This window comes from Periplaneta americana, chromosome 6 (genome assembly GCF_040183065.1).
Source record: "Periplaneta americana isolate PAMFEO1 chromosome 6, P.americana_PAMFEO1_priV1, whole genome shotgun sequence".
NCBI classification, from domain to species: domain Eukaryota; kingdom Metazoa; phylum Arthropoda; class Insecta; order Blattodea; family Blattidae; genus Periplaneta; species Periplaneta americana.
In genome coordinates this window covers 41,236,915-41,261,454 of record NC_091122.1, presented here as the reverse complement: position 1 = coordinate 41,261,454, position 24,540 = coordinate 41,236,915, and the positions used below count along the sequence as shown (strand labels likewise).

General features: G+C 34.8%; 1 protein-coding gene across 4 annotated transcripts; it reads right to left on the bottom strand.

The window, feature by feature from the left end:
• Positions 1 to 694: 694 nt before the first annotated feature.
• On the bottom strand, positions 695 to 19,546 carry LOC138701276 (leiomodin-2-like). 4 transcript variants are annotated; one of them, XM_069827998.1, is made up of 7 exons: positions 19,019 to 19,546; positions 17,606 to 18,576; positions 12,345 to 12,479; positions 9,694 to 9,885; positions 7,733 to 8,152; positions 5,347 to 5,495; positions 695 to 3,363 (listed from the first exon to the last, which is right to left on the bottom strand). In XM_069827998.1, the coding sequence occupies exons 2-7, from the start codon at positions 18,569 to 18,571 to the stop codon at positions 3,255 to 3,257; spliced, it is 1,971 nt and encodes a 656-aa protein (XP_069684099.1). In that variant the 5' UTR covers positions 18,572 to 18,576; positions 19,019 to 19,546; the 3' UTR covers positions 695 to 3,254. The 4 variants fall into 4 exon arrangements, with proteins under 4 accessions (XP_069684099.1, XP_069684097.1, XP_069684100.1 ...); XM_069827996.1 differs by having other exon boundaries at positions 19,009 to 19,545; XM_069827999.1 differs by lacking the exon at positions 19,019 to 19,546 and adding an exon at positions 18,881 to 18,988.
• Between the last annotated feature and the right edge of the window lie 4,994 nt (positions 19,547 to 24,540).

Genomic DNA, 24,540 nt, shown 5'->3' with positions numbered 1-24,540 from the left:
GCCCCATGCTTTCCATGACCTCGGCACTAGAATGAGGTGGTGTGGTCGGCACCACGCTCTGGCTGCCTTTTACCCCCGGGAAAGACCCGGTACTCAATTTTATAGGAGGCTGAGTGAACCTCGGGGCCGTTCTGAAAGTTTGGCAATGAGAAAAAATCCTGTCGCCACCTGGGATCGAACCCCAGACCTTCCAGTCTGTAGACAGCTGCTCTACCAACTGAGCTACCCGGCCGTCAATATATGTAATGTAATATTATATAATATAATTTAAGTTATTTGAAGGGTTCAGAACCATAGTGTGCCAAACGCCATTTACTGAATACATAGAAAACAAGGGTTAAAATTAAGTTATTACCATAATTCAATGGAAAAATTAGAAACATGTTAAAGGAATTGTCATTGCACCAATGAGTGGTCTCTGGACCAAAATGATCGCATTTTAATTATTTGAATGCAATTTAAATTAAGTAACATATTAAACGATTTATCCTTCTATCAAATACGAATGTTCCCTGGATCAAATGTCCTATTTTAATTATGTAATTACTTTGTATTTATTTCTAATGGGTGCAGCAGAGCGCACGGGTATGGCTAATAAAGATAATAATAATAATCATAATAATAATAAATACTGTATTATGTATAAATGTTAAGGACATGAAGGTAGGAGAGTAATTCTAAAGAATAAGACACATTCTCTTGTTACATTTCATTGCCAGTTATCATTACTTCTTACATTAAAATGAAAGCTTAATGTTATAATCTCTTGGTTCACAAATTTCATATTTAACTTCCAAACAAAATTGTTACAATGTCTTTATGACTGTCAAAGCAAACATGCTAAAACTATCAAAATAAATTAAATATACATTACTATACAAAATAGAACTTCAATATATTAATTAGTACAAGGAATGATAACAGTTAATCTGCATTCAATCACTGTAAATGCAGGTGTTAGACTACTGGAAAAGTCATTATTTATAACTATCGAAGTGTCTCAAAGCCAACTGTCACAATACTGGAAACTGTTTTATATATATCTGACGATTCATTGTTATTTTTAAATTAACATACAAGTGTTATTCACAACCTAATTAAATAATTCTTTTACCTGTCTCAAAACTGGATGTATGAGTATTATATTGAATGGAATAAGTCCTGCATTTTTACAGGTATGTATTCAATATCACAGAATTCGCATGATATCACATCTTTCATAAATCACAAATGTATCTTCAATATTAAGGGAAGACTCCACTGAAAATCATGAAAATTTTTCCAAATTTGTTTTAGCTATTTCACTTATTCGGAATTTATATTTTCATACCCCAAATGTATTCAGCTCAATTCTGATTACAAATACCCGTATGTTTACACTTTTTAAATTAAGGCTGGAAGGGGGCGTGGAATTTAAAGAGCTGTCAAAATTGTTTTTCATCGAAGAATTCCTTTTTAAAATTTCTGATTACAAATCTAGTAACTTTTTGTTGGCTCCCTGAAGTTACTAGATGAATGTAGCGGAGGAGAATATTAATTTACATAAATATTCATTTTATTTTCAAATCTATTTTTCTGTGTTCATTTTTGTTGATTCACCACCAACTTTCTTACGCCAAATATTAATCAATCTGGATGAAATTTTTACTGCAAGTATTTATGAGATAGCTGCATGTTTCTATGCATTTATTTTTGAGAAATGCTGCTAGTTTATTTTATTAATATTAATAAAATAAACTAGCAGCATTAAGAAAAATATTAATAAAATAAACTAGCAGCATTTCTCACAAATTAAATGCATAGAAACATGCAGCTACCTCATAAATACTTGCAGTAAAAATTTCATCCAGATTAATATTTGGCATAAGATAGTTGGTGTTGAATCAACAAAAATGAACACAGAAAAATAGATTTGAAAATAAAATGAATATTTATGTTAATTAATATTCTCCTCCGCTACATTCATCTAGTAACTTCAGGGAGCCAACAAAAAGTTACTAGATTTGTAATCAGAAATTTTAAAAAAGAATTCTTCGATGAAAAACAATTTTGACAGCTCTTTAAATTCCACGCCCCCTTCCAGCCTTAATTTAAAAAGTGTAAACATACGGGTATTTGTAATCAGAATTGAGCTGAATCCATTTGAGGTATGAAAATATAAATTCTGAATAAGTGAAATAGCTAAAAAAAATTTGGAAAAATTTTCATGATTTTCAGTGGAGTCTTCCCTTAAGATTTCATTCCCTGATTTGTTAGATTTTTCTACTACATAATACACAAGAAAAAATTGAGTCTAAATGTGAACTGAGTATTCTAGTTCTTTAGATAATTTTTGTAAATTAATATTACTACATTCAATCATGCACTCTTTATACATCACATATGAACAGTAATTTTCAATCACAGTCTTCATCAGTTAATAAAGGTCCTTCACAGGATAAAAACATGTGAAGGAATACTTACGGAATGGTCATTATAAATCACCGAGGTATTCAATATCATGTACGTTCTCGCATATTTTCTGGTGAATTGTTACATAGAAAATCACAAAATCCCTCTAAGGGATAATGGCGTGCAATGTATAACATTCTATATGTCACTTACCAAATAGGTACATATCAGAGCAAAGATTATTCAAAGTACAAAATTATAAAACAAGAGAGACTGTAACCAACTCCTACAACACATTTTGCTGCCATTCATTAGAAGTGTTGCACGTCACTTTTATTTTATTCCTAACACATTTAAGTGAAGGTCACACATTCAGATTATCCTTGTTTACAAAACTGCTTCAGTAACTTTTCTACCACAAGTGCTACACTTTGAAATTTCACCGAGCTTTGACTTCAGTTCTTTTCATTTACACTTACGAAAGGCAAAGCATCATTATCTCAGTTTTTGGTAACTGATAATTTCATACACTTTAAAGAAAAAAAGCACTTTCATAAATTGTGGCTAAAACTCATTTCAATGTGAAACAAGACACAGTATTATCACAAACAAATAATTTAATATTTTTATCTTTTTTTTTACAACATTATGGATTGTAAATGTTGTTCCTAAGTAAAAACAATAAAAGACGAAAACGAATAACAAAATATGCTTAATATATTGATATATGCCATATCTAGTCAGATGAGATTCTTCTGTTAGCAAAGCTAGCCATACACCAACTTCAGTAATAAGCATGGTCAGAACCAACATAAAATGCATTTATGTAAGTATTATGAATTTGTTATATTAAAGGAAGAAAGTCATTTTAACAGCTTTTCTTCACTGGAACACTCCGTTCCTTTCACTGGACCCTGTACTTTTACGTTGGTGTCCACATTGCGCAGGATCCTTGAATATGTTTCTGCATCTCTGCAACAAGTTATGTTCATTTAGTGTGAACTAAGAAATGATTTACAATGGCTGATAGATTACTAACACTTTCTATAATCAGTATTTTTCTATTTGAAGATCCTTTTTGAACCTTAAGATTATTCAGGGTGAATAATAAAATATTAATGACAGTCATGAGTAATGATAAAATTATATGTACAGTATAGTTCGATTTCATCTTCCTCACAGCTATACATAAAGTGAAGCTTCAGATTTCTCTGTGACCTAAGGAAACAGCAATTTAACTATTGTGAATTCAAATATACGGGCTATTCCATATGAAATCAATCAGTAAAAAACCTCGCATCTTTTTATACTCTAATTTTTTCCCTATTTATACAAGGTGCTGAGGAGAGTGCATTTTCAAAAACATACTATCGAAAGCCAAACGGTTTTCGTACTATTGAGCGACAAATTTAGCGTATTTTATAAAAACAAGCCTCTTTCAGCGCTCAGAACTCTGGAACCGTTTACTGCAGAATATTGAACGGGAGCTTATTTTGAAGCTGACATTTGGTAGTATATATTAAGAAGTAATCCTTATTTTTGGGGTACACAGAGAGACAGATAATCTGATTTTACTTACTTTTAGGCTTTTTGCCAATTTGTAAAAATGTAAAAAAAATATTGAGAAAAAACCTTGCATTATTAAGAGGAATTTGGCATTGCTTAGTGGCTCGGCAATAAGTTTCGAGGGTATTAAATAGATTATTTTCACACGCCTAGACTTGAACAGCGCAGTACCGCAAGCACTGGCTGAGAGCTGAAGATAAGCGAGCATTGGGCGTCATTTTACTCCTGTGTTTATGAAAACCTGTGATAAAGCTAGCCCAGCTATGCGCTGCTAGACAACACATCACGTGTTTGTCTCCTGGCCTTGCTTGTCTCTGCTAGCTCCCGCCTCACAGTCAGCAGGTTAGTTCACGCGCGTACTATTTATTTTCTTTATTTGATATTTTCGATACTTTCTTATCAACGTGCCATCAGTAAAAAATATGTGTTTATTTGTACTTTCAATACAGAATCTAACTATATATTTTAAAAATATTTTTTCCTTGGCAAAGGCGTCTTAATGAAGAAAAATCTAAATTTCTCCATTTCCATAAAAAGTAAGAAAATCTATTTATATGTCAACTTTAATTTCTCAGCATCAAAATAAACCATGATTTTGATCATTGGGTGAAAGGGTTTCGGAGCTACAACAGTTTAAAGTTGCTAATTTTATGAAATACGATGAATTAAAATATTTTTAATTTAAACACTATGAAGTTCTGATGCCTCAAACTTTGCACAATGCATTGTATCACAGTTCTCTAAGCACAAAAAAAAGTTTTATTGTATTTAGAAATTGTAAGATCAATTTTCTCTATATTTCGGTCGATTTGAGATGGAATAGCCCGTACACAGTTAATTTTTTCAGACATTAACACATCAGTGTGTTGGACATTGTGCCACTGTCACACACATGTGACACAGTGCATGAGGGTTGGCCACTAAAGGGAAATTAAGAGGTGGAGCTTAAACTGAGAGGATTCAATCTGGCATCGGAATTTGAATCCGGTGTGACTTAGTGGATAGAGCGTCAGCACGTAGAGCTGAAAACCCAGGTTCAAGTCCCAGTGCCAGAGAGAACTTTTCTCCGCTCCACCGATCCTTCATCATATGATAACACAGAATTCCTGCATGAAAATATCATATGTACTTCGGTACATCGCTATAATACAATTTAACTATACTTCTCATTATAAATAAAACTCATAACAGCTGTCAAGCTAATGATATCATATACTACAAAATCTAACATCTAAATTATCACAGAACATGAAAACCTTGCCTTTCTTCTTGCAAGTTTGAGCATAATAAATGTTTCACTCACTTAAAGGAGTACTTTTCTTACTATGTTTACATGCCAACTGAAGTTGGCTAGGGATGTCAAAAGGAATTACATAATGAAACACTAACCTTGGAGAATCAAAAGGAAATTTAGTTGTTCCCATATTTCGTTCTCGACTTTTACGTCTTGCATGACTGGAACGAAGCTTAACAGATCGCAACATTTCTAATGACACTACTGGTCCTCTATTAGCTACAGGTGGTGCTTGACGATGTCCCTAGAAGAAACACAAATGCATAAATTTTCAAGATATTTTGTAACACTTTAAAGACAAATTCTACCATTGCATAGTGAATGTAAGGGTTTAAAGCAATATATTATAGTAGGTTAATTTTTCTTATCCAGTTTTGGTCGAAGAAAGATGACACATTGAAAGACCCTCTTTCAGCTTTCCCAATGACGGGACTGCCTCATTGGACAAAGCATAATAAACATATTGTGTGAAAACAAAAACAGACCACAAAAGAGAAATGAGGGGAACGAACAAAAGGGAAAATTAAGTACAGGAAAGATAATAGCATGCAAATTTCTCTAAAAATAAGTAATTTAATATTTACGCAATTTATTTACTGCAATAATCACCTACTTAAGGAGACTTTTTTAAATTTCTGTTGATACCCACATGGTAATACCTTCTTGATAATGTATCAATCACAAGAAATAACTGTACAAACAATAGTAAAAGTTAGCACTGATTTTATTTAAACTAATTTAATTTTATCTGGAGTAATATTTCAGAATAGCGGTATTAATTTTTGTGTTGAAATTTAATGAGGGTCCACATCAACTTCAGCAATGTATTTGTATTTGTGAAGAAAGGGTGGTGCAACTGACTATGCACCACGACCTAAGATCTTTTACCAATACATTTAAGAGACTTAGCTCGGTTTCAAGAAATAACTAAGACGATAGGATCTGAGAACAGAGAAATGTTCAGTCACATAAAATGTGAAATGTTATTTCCTCTGCATACTGACAGCCCTGCAAATGGGGTCGTCAACAAGTGCTAAAAGATCAAGGTGTCTCTTTAAGAGAGAATGCCTCTCAATGGGCGTAAGTAATATCTAGGTTTAGTGGGACAGAATATTAGATTCTATACTTATATAATTAGAGAGCAAGCTGCAATAATTTAGAGTTATAACTAGGGATAGACAAAACTCCAAAATTTTCAGAAGACACCACATTTTACCTGCAATGAGAAAATCATTCAAGCCAAGATAGAGATATATTTACTAATAGTACATTATGCAACGAGCCTATAATGACAGTAATTAAGATGTGCGCTCGTTTCATAATTTTCATACGAGCGTCTTAATTAGCATTATAGGCAAGTTTCATACGACTTTTTATGCTCGACCATATTTCTAACTTGAACTTATTCAGAAGTATTCATTCTATTTGTATCTGACTGAAGATCGGAAGTGACCTTGTGCATAGCTCGTATATTGTGAGATGTGCGCAGACGCGAAAGTATTGATTTTTTCCGAGGAACAATAATGTCATTGACCTTGATGTAATGTAAAGAATAACATGAACTAATTTTGATATAACCTGGAAATTGATTTAGAATTGAAAAACGAGATGACAAATTGAATTTATTTGAATATTATTTACAATTAACGCTAATTATTATGGTAACAGAACATAACCTTCTGCGACAGTATTGGATTTCCAGCCTCCATGACGTTTCCCTAGTCTTTTGATTGCATATCTGAGAATAATAGAAAACCTGAACTTTAATGAATAGGTGTACATTAATGACATGCATTAAAGGACTGCTACCAGGTGTATAATTACTACATTTCGGCGTGGTCGAGCATAAAATATATTAAACAATATTATAATTAATTACTAAGATACATTACACACTCAAACTTCTTCCTACGAATGTTTTTTTTAATATTATGTATTAGTTGTAGAGACACGAAAGAAATTAGTCTTATAAAATTTTGAACTTGATATAAAAACTCAGATGCCACGTAATTTTAGGAGCCATGGCAACCTGAAAACTGGGATTTGTCTACTCCTGGTTATAACTATGGATAATATCAAAATCCTGGACAAAGCTTGTCTCATATGAAGGCAACAATAACAAGAGATGTAGTCACGTAACAAATTTTATACTAGTCTGTAAGAAAATATACAATGTTTCTCAGTCAACTAATGGGTGAATACCATAACAGACAATGCGACAAATTTATAGGGTTTCTTTTCTTTTCTTTTTTTCACAACACACTTCAACTAAAATTTTGTTCCAAAACCAACATTACTTAAGAGACAGTAACTGCATCTGGAGGAAGAGGAGGTGAAGGAGGATGAGAAAGAGGTACAAAAAGCATCAACAGAATTACTTAACACATTTTGGAAACCAACATATAAATGTGTCAGAGCCTGTGTGGACCTTCATTAAATTTTAACATAATTAATCACTTATTTGCAATAAATGTCACTCACATTTATAGTAGAAGGTGTTTTCTTCAGCTGTACTTTACGTATATCCTCTACAGTGATAGTCAGTCGTGATGCCTGATTGTTAGGTAGTGCATTTTCTTTCTTCTTTGTGACTTTAAATATGGATTTGTTATCAAGTAAATTCAGTGGTGGGGGTGGTGGCGGTGGTGGTGGGGGTGGTGGAGGAGGAGGAGGTGGACAGCCTGGAGGTGGACATATTGATGAGGACTTTAATGTTTGAGATTCATAATCTGTTTTGACATTAATATTTCTTGCCATTATCATTTCTCGCAGCATTGCTACTTCTTTCTCCACTGCAGAAAGACGTTTCTCCAATTGTGTATTGTAAACTTTGCAGTTGCAACATGATTCCTTGCCAAATTCATCAACTGTTGTCATAAAACATTTCACTGAAGTATAGCCCTGCAGAATAAAAAAATTAACAGGTTTTGAACACTAAAATGTTAAATATAAGTTTAATACATGCTGTAAAATTCAGTAAACACCAAATTGCGTGTTTCCATAGAACACTATGTTTATTTACAGACTTTTTAAAATTAACAGCTGACATGCTCCTAATTGCCTACATCACAAGCACACTGGCTTTGAGGATGAAACATTCACAGTTGGGCGAGAACAAATGTACTAGTACACGATTAGGCAAAAACGGACCAAAATGATAGATAATCGAAGCTCCACTGTACTTAATTACTAATGGCAGATAAGGTAGGGAATTCCTCAGAAGTGTCCAATAACGACAGCACAGTTCATAGCAGATAGGCCTACTGATTTAGTTAAATTATGTCTCTAGTGTAGTGTAAAGGTACAGTCACACGTCGCTACTTTTGCAGCACTGCAGTACAAAAAACTGCGCAACTCTCGTACTGCGAGTGTGAACAACGGTACAACCCGAAAAGTAGCGGCTGCCGAACCTGCTGCCCGCCACTTTTTCATGCTGCGCACAGCTTAAAAGTAGCGACGTGTGAACAGGGTTCTCAGGGTTGCAGCCGCAGCATTTTTTATATTGGTTTTGTTGAAACTTTTGCTGCGGTTGCGACCAGTGTTGCCATCCAAATGTGCCAATGATACTTTTATTGTTTGGATATATTTTAATGTTATATGTGATGAAAATAAATTATTTGTAACAGCACAGTCTGAGTACATTTGCTGACAATATAATTCATTTTTTTAATTTTCCGTAGCATAGTTTCAAACAGGAGGGTTGCCAACATTGATTACATGAATATGCTGTTGGTTATCATTTAAGTATATAGGCGTTTTTAAAAGCTTTATAGTAAAAATAATGTCAATTTCTGAATACTAGTTAGGACAGAAAAGCAAATAATAGATAAGTACGCTTTCGCATGAGTTTATTAATAATGCGAACATAACCACAAAATGTATATGGAGAAGTCAACACGGAGATGGAAACCTGCAGCATGACTGCGGCTGCAAAAGTAGCGCCTTGTGTGTGAACAGACTCGCAACCTCCAATTGCAACTTTTGCTGCACATGAGCTGCGCAGCACAAAAAGTAGCGTGCAGCGCGCTACTTTTGGCTTACGTGTGAACACGACACGTAACTTTTGCAGCTGCAGTACAAAAGTTGCACAGCAAAAGTAGCGATGTGTGACCGTACCTTAAGATATGTCTTGACCAGTAACAAGTATGAAGATTACTCAAGCACATAGAACAAAACATTTAATAATATATTTTTCAAACCAATTTGTTGTGTCTTACAATGTACCTATATTGGTAGCTAAATGTTTTAGATCACTTTTATTTTAACACACTTACTTGTGTACAAACTTTGAAGGGATTTTCGACCTGATGTTGTAGAAGTTTTCTTTCTTAGTTGCATGTTAAAAATCGAGAATTTGGGAAATATATTTTACGTTTCATTAATAAATGACAATGACAATTACTTCTTTCATAATTCTCAATAAAAGATTGTATTACACTCACCTCACTAGCACATCTCATGGATTGTTTGAGCCAGCCGATTATCTTAGAGCATATCCACATACAAAGCTCCAACATCTTGGACATAGGGAGAGGAGTAGGCCATCGAATTCGTCTCTGAGAGACACCAAACAGGTTTGTCCCTATCATCCTCCAGAGCATTGACCGTGTGTAAGGCAGAGTTTCATCTTCCACCTAATGATAGAGAGACGATTTTAATGCTACAGAAAGAGAGAAAAAGTAAAGAAGATAATTTTTACAAACTACAATTTGTCAACAATCAATCTGCTCAAAAAAAACTCCCCCCCCCCCAACAAGTACTGGTTTATTCTTTGGCCACTGGATGGCACATTGCTTGGGCGATTGCCGACAACAGGGCCCTTAAACTCACGGTGCTTCACTGAATTAAAACTTACATTCATACTTACTAACCATAATATATTGTATTTAATATACAACTAAAAGATAATATTCGTGACGCAATTAGACAACTCAGTGCAGTGGAGCTCATGAATGTGAAAGATGGTTCTTTACAGTGATGTGAACTCTGTATAGCGCAAAATGATCAACACTTCCAGCAGCTACTGTCACGAGAGTACAAAATTCTGTACCGTAATTAATTAACATATAATAATTAATGTTAAATACAACATTTTATGGTTAGTAAAGGTACAGTCACACGTCGCTACTTTTGCAGCACTGCAGTACAAAAAACTGCGCAACTCTTGTACTGTGACGTGTGAACAACAGTGCAACCTGAAAAGTAGCTGCTGCCGAACCTGCTGCCCGCTACTTTTCCATGCTGCGCACAGCTTAAAAGTAGCGACGTGTGAACAGGGTTCTCAGGGTTGCAGCCGCAGCATTTTTTATATCGGTTTTGTTGAAACTTTTGTTGCGGTTGCAACCAGTGTTGCCACCCAAATGTGCCAATGATACTTTTATTGTTTGGATATATTTTAATGTTAAATGTGATGAAAATAAATTATTTGTAACAGTTATTAAATACACAACACAGTCTGAGCATAATTGCTGACGATATAATTCATTTTTTTAATTTTCCGTAGCGTAGTTCCAAACAGGAGGGTTGCCAACATTGATTACGTGAATATACTGTTGGTTATCATTTAAGTATATAGGCGTTTTTAAAAGCTTTATAGTAAAAATAATGTCAATTTCTGAATACTAGATACGACAGAAAAGCAAATAATAGATAAGGAAGCTTTCGCATGAGTTTCTTAATAATGCGAACATAACCACAAAATGTATATTGAGAAGTCAACACGGAGATGGAAACCTGCAGCATGACTGCGGCTGCAAAAGTAGCGCCTTGTGTGTGAACAGACTCGCAACCTCCAGTTGCAACTTTTGCAGCACTCGGGTTGCGCAGCACGAAAAGTAGCATGCTACTTTTGGCTTACGTGTGAACACGACACGCAACTTTTGCAGCTGCAGTACAAAAGTTGTGCTGCAAAAGTAGCGATGTGTGACCGTACCTTAAGTATGCATGTAAGTTTTAATTCGGTGAAGTGGCATGGTTGCCAGAGATCACTCAAGCACTGTGCTGAGCAGCAGCTGAAGAATAAATTGGTACTTATCACTGGAATGAATATATATGTTTTATTTTAAAAGAACAGTTAAATTATTTTAAACAAATATAAATTAAAAATGTTGTTGTTGTTTTCTAATGCCAGGCGTTTGACAATAAAGTCATTTGACCTCTTGCACTCCAATATTTTTCAAAGATATTATCATGACCAGCCACTGAAGCACAGATTTTGAGGTGTTCCGAATCCATTTCTTGGTTTGAGTTGCACAATGGGCAGTTAGGGGACTGATATATTCCAATTCTATGCAGGTGTTTGGCCAAACAATCATGGCCTGTTGCCAATCTAAATGCAGCTACAGACGATTTTCGTGATAAATCGGGAATTAACTGTGGATTTTGATGCAGAGAGTTCCATTTTTTCCCTTGGGATTGAGTTATCAAATTTTGTTTGTTGAAGTCTAAGTATGTAGATTTAATAAATCTTTTCACAGAGTAATACGTAGATTTAGTAACAGGTCTGTAAGTAGCAGTGTTGCCCTTCTTTGCTAAAGCATCCGCATTCTCATTTCCCAGGATTCCACAGTGGGATGGTATCCATTGGAATACAATTCTTTTATTGAGTGATATTAATTGAGAGAGCATTTTAGTTATTTCTGCTGTTTGAGATGAAGGTGTATGTTTAGAGACGATTGATAGAATAGCTGCTTTGGAGTCTGACAATATAACTGCATTCCTAAATTTATATAAATTAAAAATAGAATACATTATAGTGCTTAATTTAGATATGTAGTTCTTTAATGGTGCGAGCAGTTGCGTAATATTTTCTCTGACTTCCTAACTTAATATAATACAGCAAATATGTCTATCTTTAATCTATCACAGTTGAGGTTCTTTTGCATTTCTAACGACCAAGCGTTGACCCATTCTTTTTGCTGAGAAGTATGCAGGTCTAGAAACAAAATTTGGCCCACCTGAATTTTCAGTTACAACATACTGAGCATGTGCAATATGTTGTAACTGGAACTTGGAAAATTTTATTCAGGTGGCTCAAATTTCGTTTCTGGGCCTGTACATTAATGTGATGAACATAGTCAGTAATTTGGATTACCTGATGGGTGGGTGAAGAGTTACTAGCAACTGTACTACTGACTGCCTTTTCATGTTCTTCCTCCGATGTCGTAGATGAAGGAGCACACTGGCTGATTAGTGTTTCTAAACTGGAACTACTGCTATCATTCTTGACCTAGAGAAGAGACGTTTGTATTATTTGTAGGAACTTAAAATCATAGCGTCGGCACAAAATAATGCAGCTATTTTTAAACTATGCAGTGTTGCTTCCTGAAGCAGAAGGTCTTTGGTCAAGTTACCATCGAAGCCATTTATAAACTGTACAATTTGGAACCATGACAATGAGCTGGGCATTTAGTGATTTACAGGCTAATTTCTTCATATTTTCAGCTTCTTTTTCTCACACACTTAAAGTCTACATAAATACATAGAAGACATCCATTTCCATATCTTGTTGGGCCAAGCAATGCAAAGAACATCTATAAAAAAAGAAATATAAGAAAACATGAAAAATTACGTATCATTATTAAACTTGTTTGATACAAGGGAGCCACAGGAATGATTTCCCATTTTCTACAAAATTAAGAATTAATGATAAACAAATTTGAAATAGTTCAATAATTATAAAAAGAGGTTAACCCATCAGTGAATGGGTCATGAAAAGTTACGTAACTGAATGGATTGGGTCTCTCAGACTCATTTTATAAATATGAAAAAAAAAAAAAAAAAAGAAGTATACATTATTTATTTGAGTCGTACAATAATAGTTTTATTTTCCTATACAGTTAACATCATAAATTTGTGAATTTCACGAATTTCAGAATAGTATAACCTGTAACAATTGAGTCATGTAAGTTATATTTTTTTACCAATAGGCTACAGCAATTTCAAAAATGAATTTATAATTAAATTGAAAATGCAAAACATGATTAATACAAAGTATTAATCATTGTTGTCAAATGAAAACACAAGTTACACAACTTATATATTGTAATAATATTGACAGTAATATTAATCAAATAGGCTAATACCTGAAATTTAAAAAATGATTGAGTTGAAAGAATTTACGTAACTGCATGGGCTGGGTCTCTTAGACACACACAGCACAATATCACACAGACAACAAACTAAATGATCTCCTTTGTTCCACGTGTGCCCGACATGAACACGTATCAACAGGAAGATACTGAGTGTCACAAGCGATCAGCTTGTGCCAACTGTGAGAAATGAAACAAAACATTTGGATATGGGTCTCATAAACCCAACCCGTGCATTGGTGGGTTAATGAAGGCATAGGAAAAAGTTTGAAAACTGCTATATAAAAAGAAGGAAAAACACTGCTCATTCTCTTATGACCAAATATGTTGTTGTACAATAGCAATTTTTACAATTAACGGATCTTCTCTCTGGTGTCCCAAATCCCAATATAGCTTTGCCAAATTTCCTTCAAAGTTACTCGCAACAGTAACAAATCCTAAGCTACTTGTGTTCTCTTGGTGGTGCTATATGAGAACAATGAGGCTATGACATCTACAAGAATGCTATGGAAGGACCGAACATATGAACTGGTTACTGCAACAATTTAATGTCCACTTTGTATGAAACTAAGGGGAAAATGAGCTGCAAGTGAAGATAACAGTGTCATATGCAAAGCTCGGAACTTGGGGACTTGTGTGTCGTGCGCATGAGTAAGGTTACAGGTAGAGCGTACACAAAGCTCACCCTGCAAGTGCTCAGGGACAGTCGTGTGTACTAAGAACGTGGTCACATCGAATGGCAAGAAGACGAACGAAGAAACTGTGTCATGTCGAAGCAAATGACATTCAGAGAATTACAGGTAAACAGTCTGTTAGAGGAATGAGAAAATACGTGGTATTCGAATGGGTATTATAGAAGTTTGAAAATATATTTCTTAAATTTTAGGTATAGAATTTCGTGAAGGAATTTTGAGGAGATACATTATTTTCTTCGAATGAAGAGTTTATATTTTGTAAGTTGTGCCACACTTAAACTAGAGCTGGAAACGGGCATTAATTGAAAGACATTGCAGTCTCTTAAATCGGTGGAAAATTTGTCCATAGCCATGGATCAAGTCGTAGTGGAACCTTCCCTAGTAGTGACATAGAAATTGAAAACTATTTTCGAGAAAAATTTAGAATACTTATCTTTCTCAGATGCGAGATCAGCTAGCAACTGCTGAAAATCGAACAGGAAACAGTGACAGTGAAAACATTCAGTATTTTAAATTTGCTCCCGTCACTTCATGTGACGTGGAAATAAGTTTCTTTCGTTTCAAATCATATTTAACTAACAGGCAAAGAAGTTATGGGTTCGAAAATCTTCGAATCCATGTAGTCATATACTGTAATAAAATGTACACAGCAGAACTGTAAATTTGATATATATATATATATATATATATATATATATATATTCTTTAAAATTACGTGTTTCAAACTACCATAATATTATCAATATGTTGTTCCGGCCAGGAACCACCTTTATAGCAGACCTGACAGTACCTCTGTGCTGGAAGCGGGAGTTTGTTGACATTGAAGTCCGGTCGCTTAGCCACGTTCAAAGACACAAGTCCCCAAGTTCCGAGCTTTGGTCATATGTTTGCTGCAATCTATGTGCCAAGTAAATGCAACATGTCACAGTGGCTGTAAAATATTATCTTGGTGATTGTAACATGTCTCAAGCGACCGCAGTGAATGCAACAAGTCTCTGCATCTATACAGATTTTTTATTATATCTCTGCCTCTGTGCACCATCACAGTTTACAGTAGAGGGAAGAGAGAGAGCGAAAGGTTGTATTAATCTGTAAGAAAAAGTGTCTAAATTCTCAACTTACACCCAAGCAAGCAGTGACCAGAGCATTTGAATGAACGCAAGCAGATATATTTTGTTATGCTTTTTAGTACTCTGATGACCAAGATAAGTCACTTGAAATTAAACGATCATTTACTGGCAGAGATACAATGCAACATCTGTAATCTAGTATGTTAGGAGTGGCTACAACATGAATTGGTGACCAGTAACATAGCCTATATTAGGAGTGGCTGCAACATTATCTAAGTGACTGAAACAAGGTTGAGCAGCTGTATCATGTTAGGAGTGGCTACAATATTTTTCAATGACCAAGATAAGTCTCATCCTGTTCTATATCATATGTTAGGAGTGACTCTAACATGACATAGTAACTAAAATAACTCTCAGCATCTGTAACATGTTAGGAGTGGCTACAATATTTTTCAGTGACCAAGATAAGTCTCATCCTGTTCTATATCATATGTTAGGAGTGACTCTAACATGACATAGTAACTAAAATAACTCTCAGCATCTGTAACATGTTAGGAGTGGCTACAATATTTTTCAATGACCAAGATAAGTCTCATCCTGTTCTATATCATATGTTAGGAGTGACTCTAACATGACATAGTAACTAAAATAACTCTCAGCATCTGTAACATGTTAGGAGTGGCTACAATATTTTTCAATGACCAAGATAAGTCTCATCCTGTTCTATATTATATGTTAGGAGTGACTCTAACATGACATAGTAACTAAAATAAGTCTCAGCATCTGTAACATGTTAGGAGTGGCTACAATATTTTTCAATGACCAAGATAAGTCTCATCCTGTTCTATATCATATGTTAGGAGTGACTCTAACATGACATAGTAACTAAAATAACTCTCAGCATCTGTAACATGTTAGGAGTGGCTACAATATTTTTCAATGACCAAGATAAGTCTCATCCTGTTCTATATCATATGTTAGGAGTGACTCTAACATGACATAGTAACTAAAATAACTCTCAGCATCTGTATCATGTTAGGAGTGGCTACAATATTTTTCAATGACCAAGATAAGTCTCATCCTGTTCTATATCATATGTTAGGAGTGACTAACATGACATAGTAACTAAAATAACTCTCAGCATCTGTAACATGTTAGGAGTGGCTACAATATTTTTCAATGACCAAGATAAGTCTCATCCTGTTCTATATCATATGTTAGGAGTGACTCTAACATGACATAGTAACTAAAATAACTCTCAGCATCTGTAACATGTTAGGAGTGGCTACAATATTTTTCAATGACCAAGATAAGTCTCATCCTGTTCTATATCATATGTTAGGAGTGACTCTAACATGACATAGTAACTAAAATAAGTCTCAGCATCTGTAACATGTTATGAGTGGCTACAATATAGTTCAGTGACCAAAACAAAGCTCAGCACCAGTAACATATAGGAGGAGTGGTTACATGTCTTGATGACTAAAACAAGTCTCAGCATCTATAATGTGTTAGGAGTGGCTACAACATATTTCAGTGACAAGTTTGAAAAGTTGTAACATAATGTTGGTAGTGGATACAGCCCAATAACCATTCCAAATCTCAGCACCTGTAACTTATATTAGGAGTGACTACAAAATATGTAAGTGATTAAAATATGTTTGAGCAGCTGTAACATATGTTAGTAGTTAATACAACATGGCTCAGTGACCAAAATAAATCTCAGCACCTGTAACATAACAGGAGTGGCTACAGAATATCTAAAGACATGGCTAGACAGAAAGTGTGCTGTTGCAGTGATCAAACCGCCACGGGACACCATGGCAGTCTGCGATCTGATAATGCAAGACGTAGTGCGGCAGCTGAGCGGTCTAGTGTGAAGAAAAACCATCTACAAGGTACTTCAAAGTTTCTGTTCATTTTCGACTACAGGGTAGGTTACTTTCCTTCAAATCATGATGTCCAGAGTTGATGAGGAAGAACTTCGTCTGTTAACAATGAGTCGTAAAATGAGCAGCTGTAACATATAGGAATTATGTCAGGGATGGCTGCAACATGACTCAGCGACTGAAATAATTAGGCCAATCTTCGATATCTCCCCACATCGCATGGGATTGATGTCTGATTAATGTTTCGTTATTTAATGACCAAACGAAACTCACCAAAATGTATGTTCCCTGGACCAAAAGGTTGTATTTCAAATAATTTAAATACAATTGCAATTAAGAATCATGTTAAACGAACTAAAATTGGACAAAGTCTTTGCTGTGAAGAGATATCGAAGATTCACAAAAGTGTCAGCAGCTGTAACACGTTACGAGTGTTGGCAACATGTCTTGGTGACTGAAACAAATCTCAATAGTTGTAACATTACTGAATGAAACAAGTCTCATAATCTGTAAAATAAACACATATTACTTCCTAAATTCACAGGTTCACTCTAAACTCTATTAATTCAACTATAACCTAGTAAATTAGAATGCCGAAATTTAGACCTACCTTCAGAAAATTTAGGTTTCTTGCAAATGTAGGAATAGATGCTTCATCCGTTATTTGTAGATTTGGTGCTGAAGAATGACGCTGCTCGGGGCTTAAAGTAGAAGTTGGTACAGCGTCCGGATTTAGAGAGGATGGAACATCTGAAGATAATTTATGGCTCTCTGGAGAAAGATTTAGAGATTCTGATGACGTTTGAAGTGATCTTCCTTTTAAACTTTTACTGCGTTTTTTGGGTCTAATAACTGGGGGAGAATCATTTTCTGACTTCTCACTTAAAGAGGAACTGTTCTGTGCAGAACTGTGTCTAGTACGTTTATTGGTTGGTGTTATTACTGGCGATACTTCCATCATTTCCATTACTGGCAGTGTAGGTGAAGAAGATTCGTTGGGATTTTCCACACTCTTAGTCTTCTTGATAGGTTGACATACGATAGGATCTTCTGTACTCGACGTAGTATCATCACGACTGCGCTTATTTTTTGGCGTTTCTTCTGCCAAAGGAGAGGGTACGAAAATCTGTTCCGCCGCTACAAGCCAGGATGTTAAACAAGATGTTGATGAATTCCTTTTAGGCCAGTTCAAATCCTTCTTTCCTGATTGACCGAGACTGGAAGTTCTAGTTCGTTTATTAGATCCATTAAGTGAAGAAAAATCGTGTTTTCTCTTTTCCATTGTACTAATGCTACTTATACTGTCAGGCTCCAAGTTTTCTTTCATTTCATTACTGGATGTTATAATTATACGAGGCAGAGATAACGAATCATTAACTACAGTATTACTTATAAGATGTGAAGATTCGGAAGAAGCTTCATTATATATTGTAGCTTCTGAACACATCTCGAGGGCTGATGCATCTGATGCTTGAGTTTCTCTTTCCTTCTTCTTGATTCTTTCCATTAAGTTCAACATTTTCTGTCTTTTAGCCCGTTTCTTTCTTGCCCGAATCGCTCTCCTCCTCCCTGACATCGTCACTATAACCGAAAAAAAAAAAAAAAAAAACAAAAAACTTTCAACACCAATATTTCAAAACACAACAAATGTTACCGGTAACCTAACAAAAAATGTGCAGACACCTTGTTTTCCCAGGAAATCGAACTATTATTACATAGAGATGTTACTTCACCAACAGAATGTCAAACACTGACCCACGCTTAACAGTACCGGCTTTCCTTTAAATTTCAACTGACAATGATCACGTCATTGCAAAAATATATATCTAGTACAGATTAGATCATCTGCTAAAATAAGTTTCGTTCAAAATTACAGTAATCTAACCTTCGTATATGTAACATCATTTTTATGCATGGAATAATTAAAACAATGCATGAACTAGTATCTAATATATTCAAAACAGTAACAAGTTTCATTGTTTTTAATTACGTAAGTTATATTAATAAACTCACTCTCTCATACATTCACATTGTATGTACTTCCCACGCCTGAACTGCAGCAATCCAAAACCAACCAATGACCACGACCAGACAGAATACAGCCAATAAAGTTCTAGATAGCAAAGGAGAGTAAACAAATGAACGACTCGTCAAAGAACGTACACACAAGACCACAAAACCTGCCTACAAAATGTTATATTAAGAGGAAATACTATTTACTGAGATACGTATAATGAAAAGAAAAATGGGTATAAAATACAGAATACGTGAAAAGCTTATAACAATATTTAAATTTACAATATTACACATAATTTGATGTCAATATGGAAGCGCAAAAAAATATTGCCTTGGTTAATAGAATATCTTTGTGAGTAATATCTTTGGACTTGCGCTGCCATCTACAACAAACATTTCATAACGATTCATAACATTACCAATTTGGTTTAAAAATATGTTTGACATAAGAGCAAGAAAGAACCATGAACAACAACAAACAATATGTGGAAATGTGTATGATGTTTTACATGCGCGAAATGTAGATTTTATATTGCCTGTCACTTGCTCAACTTAAAAATTGTGGCTCAGATGTACATGCACAATAAAAAAAAAAAAAAATGAGCGGCAAACAGCTATGCAACCCAAATAATATTTTTATTAGCAGATTAAAGAAATGGCCATTTTTTTATGTTTCAGTGTTATACAATACAGAGAACCAGTTTTACGTATTATACCTACCGTTATGTCAAAATTTACTAGTACCGATGTACTGTCCTAACCGGACTAAAATTCAATATTAAATTCAAATCGATCCAACATTGTCAATAATTACATCGTTTACTTCAAATATTTTATTTTGTAATGTATCCCGTATGACAGCAAAGTTTAAAATATTGACTTGTCATTAAGTTGAGTCAATTTATTTCATCTAGGTACTACAAACACAAAGCAATTCACTGAAGCACGTCATTCTTTTCTTTTCCGGTTATAAATTTCACGTAGGTATAGAATGAACTTTCTTAGTCGTAATGTCACAGTCCAGTATATACAGTCACGAAGCTTGAGGTGACGAGAGTACTAGAACAATAGACTGTGCCGGTACTATTTCGCATTGTCTGTGAGGCAGGGTTGCCAGATAAAGGAGTCGAAACCGTCGTACTAACTTATAAAAATTATCGTACTTCAGCATAAAATTGTACATTTCTCAACTTCCTAATATACTTCTAGTCCACCGCTATGTAGTAATGGTTAGCACGTCTGACTATGCAACGAGCGGGCCAGAGTTGAAATCCCGGATGTGACGAGTTATCTGGTTGACGTTGTTTCCAGGTTTTCCCTCTACCCATTAAGAGCAAATGCTGGTTAACTTTCGGTGCTGGAGTTATTTCACTGGCATTATCACCTTCATATCATTGCGCAGTTGATAAAGAATCGCAAAATAAATATAGGCTATCTATCAGTAAATTTTAGTTCCAATTAAAAATACTACTAAATATAGTTCACATCCACAATGACATTCAGCATTGAAACAAATCACCACCCATTTCTTCATCATCAATACTGTCATCGCAGTAAGGCTTGCACGTTGACGCTTGGTTAGAAACAACTTTCTTATATTTAAAGTCAGCAGAATTTGATCTTTGACCGGCGCGGCGGCAGATAAGCCAATAAATGCGGCGGCTGAAAATTATATCAAATTAATTCATCTACAGTGAACTCAAACCCGACACCTCTATAATGTCGGCGCGTTTAGACTTCTTAATGCCACTGCGGTAAGCTACTATTTAATTGATAAAAGATTTCCTTTATCGAACAAACAAGGAAGTTAATAAGATTAAACTCGTATTATTTTTATATAATTGCGCCATCTACGTGAAACCCTAGATCTAGGGTGAAACCTAGAGCTCAAGATGACAAATTTGACTTGCATGGCAAACATAGTTAGAAATCGATTTTCAAAGCATCCCCCCCCCCCAAAGCATGTTTCTTTCATATTAGTCCAGGACATATTAAATGAAGAAAACTTATCTAAAAGGGGCGAATTAACCATACATTTCATTTTCATTATAGACCAACATCATAAGTTCCTAATTATTTTTTCCCTTCAGTGAAATAGTCGTACAAAATTGCGTACGACATAGAGTGGGGTCGTACCTCGTACATTGAGTCAAAATAATCGTATGCTTACGACTATAGTCGTACGTATGGCAACCCTGCTGTGAGGAGGCGATAGTAGCGATCATAGTGGTTAGCAACTATCTATGGCTGCATATTCCCTGCGTATTGAACTTCATGATTGTGGTATTGTCCTAAATGAAAATATTCTTATAAGACACATGCGCACGAATGTGCAAAAGCTGCTTTTAAAAGTTGCTAACTGAAACTAATAATTTTTTTAATATTCCACAAAACATATTTATGATATTTTATATTCTTCTTAACTCTGTGGCAGTTAAGTAAAAAATACTGGCTTTTGTTCAAACTTACGATAAATGTTCGCATTATCTCGTTGAAATTATTTTATTCTTAACAGACAGAGATTTATCTTTCTCCAGCAGAAACTATTTGCTTTGCTCCATGTCGAGTTCGGTTACGACCTTGAGAAATGCTGACCGCAATGCCAATAATAATCTCCATGCGGACGCAATGATTCATAATATATTTTAGGATCTTTATCATTAAAAATAATTCTAAATATTATCCTATCAATTTACGACAACGTAGTGAAATACTAGGCGTATTTCTCACTGCCTCAGTCCTTCTGAACTTAAGAATAGCTTAAATAAAATTCTGTGAAGCAAAATATTTTGAAACCAATGAATACTGGCATTTACAATTCAGAAAATGGTATCACAATACTTCTGCCAATTCAATTAACTGGTTTGGTAGGATAGCCTAGTTTTCGAATTTCAAAAGTTTTCAACAGAAATACTGTAAGTAAAAAATACAAAGTGTACATAAACATACACTTGTGTAGGCCTACTTTTAATGTGTCCGAGGACTTTATGCTGCCTGCAGCATCAATAGACGTTAAGCAGGCACCAATCTAATAACTGAAATTAAAACAGTGAGTAGAGTAGTTATGATGGGAAAACTAAGTATAATAATATTGTGAACGAAATTTTATTTGCAGGACGTAAACAAAAGGATCTTCATGGATAGTGCACAGTATACTGTGAACAGTGTTGCGAAGTATTCTAAATAAAGTTATACATTTCTCTAGTTCCTACAAAAGGCGAAATTTTGTGAGCGAGTACTTTATATTAGATAAAAGTACGTACACACACACGCATCTTTATTGAACTAAAGTTAAAGGAAACTGGTGTTATTAAAGAATAGTATTTAGAACAAATGAAATAGTTGATAAATTCAGTAGGTTGCTGAACAACAAAGTCCAGAAATAATAGAAATTATATCACGTAAAGAACTTCAGTGTCTTTAGGGGAACATAGACCCCCCTTTTTTTTACACAGTTAACCTCTCTGTAAAGGACTTTTACATTTTGATTATATTAATTTCATCCATTCATAGTTTTCTGCCCAAGGGCAGTATTCTTTCCTATTTCCTGCCTTCTTTTTAGTCTCTGCACACAATCTATATACAGTATCTTAAACTTAATGTTGTCTATCATCTGGTATCTTCTTTTGCCCCACACATAGGCTATTCTAAGTTAATATTTTCGGAGGAGTTGGCTGGTGTTTGCCGTTAGGATGGCAAGACGCCGTCATCTGTTGTTCGATGACAAAGCAGGTGAAGGCCGTCGGAAGAAGCGCCGTGAAATCTAAGCTGCAATTTGAGAGGTCCCTGTCCTTTCAATTTGCGACTTATTGAGTGACCTCGTATGTTTAATAGACTATTAATATTATCTGAACTAGGGCATACATAATTTATAATAAAGGTGGAATATATATGGGGAAGGGCATATAGGTCCGTGTCCCATTTCTTATAGGGCTCATCCCGACATTTGTCTTACGCCTGAGGAAAACCACGGAATACCTTAGGCAGGATGAGTTGTCTCATATAAGAGACTAGCCAATTTGGCTATTATGTAGGAGGTCATGAGCCTTGTTGATTTGTCTCAATTAATATTTTCGGTAATTTCAGTGATTGGATATATGACGTGATGAGGTATGTCATCACAAGATTTGTGGGTTAGTTGCTGATATGAGGACGAAGAATTATGTAGTGTGGAGTGATACTGGTACCGAAGTTTCACCAAACTTTTTTTATATATCCAATGACCGATATTAGGAAATTAACATTCTAATTTCTTTTGAATACTTGCACATTTCTTATTCCTAAATATGTGTTTAGCTTCTCTTATTTTGATATCCAATCTCATGTTGTTTTATTTACCTTCCAATCATTTTATCTGCTTTATTTTTATTTTCGAGTATTATTCGATTTGAAGTCATGTAACATCACGACTGTACAAGTAACTCCAAGAAGAAGTGACGTCTCAACATTGCCCCCTGCCACCACACTGATTGTAGCGAGACTGAAACACTTCCACATATGTTAGCCTTCTGCTCGAAAGGAGAACCTCAAAGAAACTCAAGACATAACAGAATTTGTTCAGCACTGGCATCTTCACTACGCTCCTGGAAATGGCAACTATACGAAGTACATTGCATATCAACAAATGGCTCCAACAGAAGGGTTGATATTGTTGCAACTGACGCAAAACATCAACTCATTATTCAACTACAGTATAAGATTTGAGAAAACAATAATGCAAGCTGAAGAAGTAGATCAAGAGAAGAGAGAACTTTACAAAGACTGTCTTCCTACCAAAGCACAACATATAAAATGGTTGAAACATTTGGATCATGGTATAGTGAAGCGAAAGCTCTCATCTCCACCACAGGCAGAAGATTAGTGCAGCTTTCTGGGGACCCTTGAAGCAGTCAATATCTATGTCAGCGCATTGGTATCGCCATTCAGCACAGTAATGCTACAAGTATTCTTGCATCCTTCCCAGACTCCTCTTATTTAGATGAAATTTTTTTTTCCTTTAATTATTCAATTTATTTGTATTTTATTATAAAAAAAATTGATATATTGTTAAAGGAGTCCGATCTATTGTAATCAATCTATTCTTTAACAGTCTCCATGCACCTTCTACCCTCAAAATTGTATAATGTTTTGTAAATATAACATTCTCTTACATAATTAGAAAATATATGGTTTATTGTTAGGAGCCAGAGGAGGTGTTACAAAATTTGTACATAAAATTTTAATAGAATTAGGTTTCGAGGTAAATTCCTTGCGAGAAATAAATATTGATGTTATTTCTTAGGGATTCTTCACCATCATTTATACTATTCAAATTAATCAATATTTTAAACTATTCTCGTTAACTTATTTTATATTATTCAATATTAGTAGAATTCTTCGTATCCGGGAACTGTCGGACAAAGCCAATGCCGGATAATTGGAAAATACCTTTATAGGTTATGTAAAGACACAATGTACTACACAAACATTTTTTTCCGTGTTGAAATTGAGTAATTTTCATATAGATAATTAAAAATAAAGTTTTGAAAC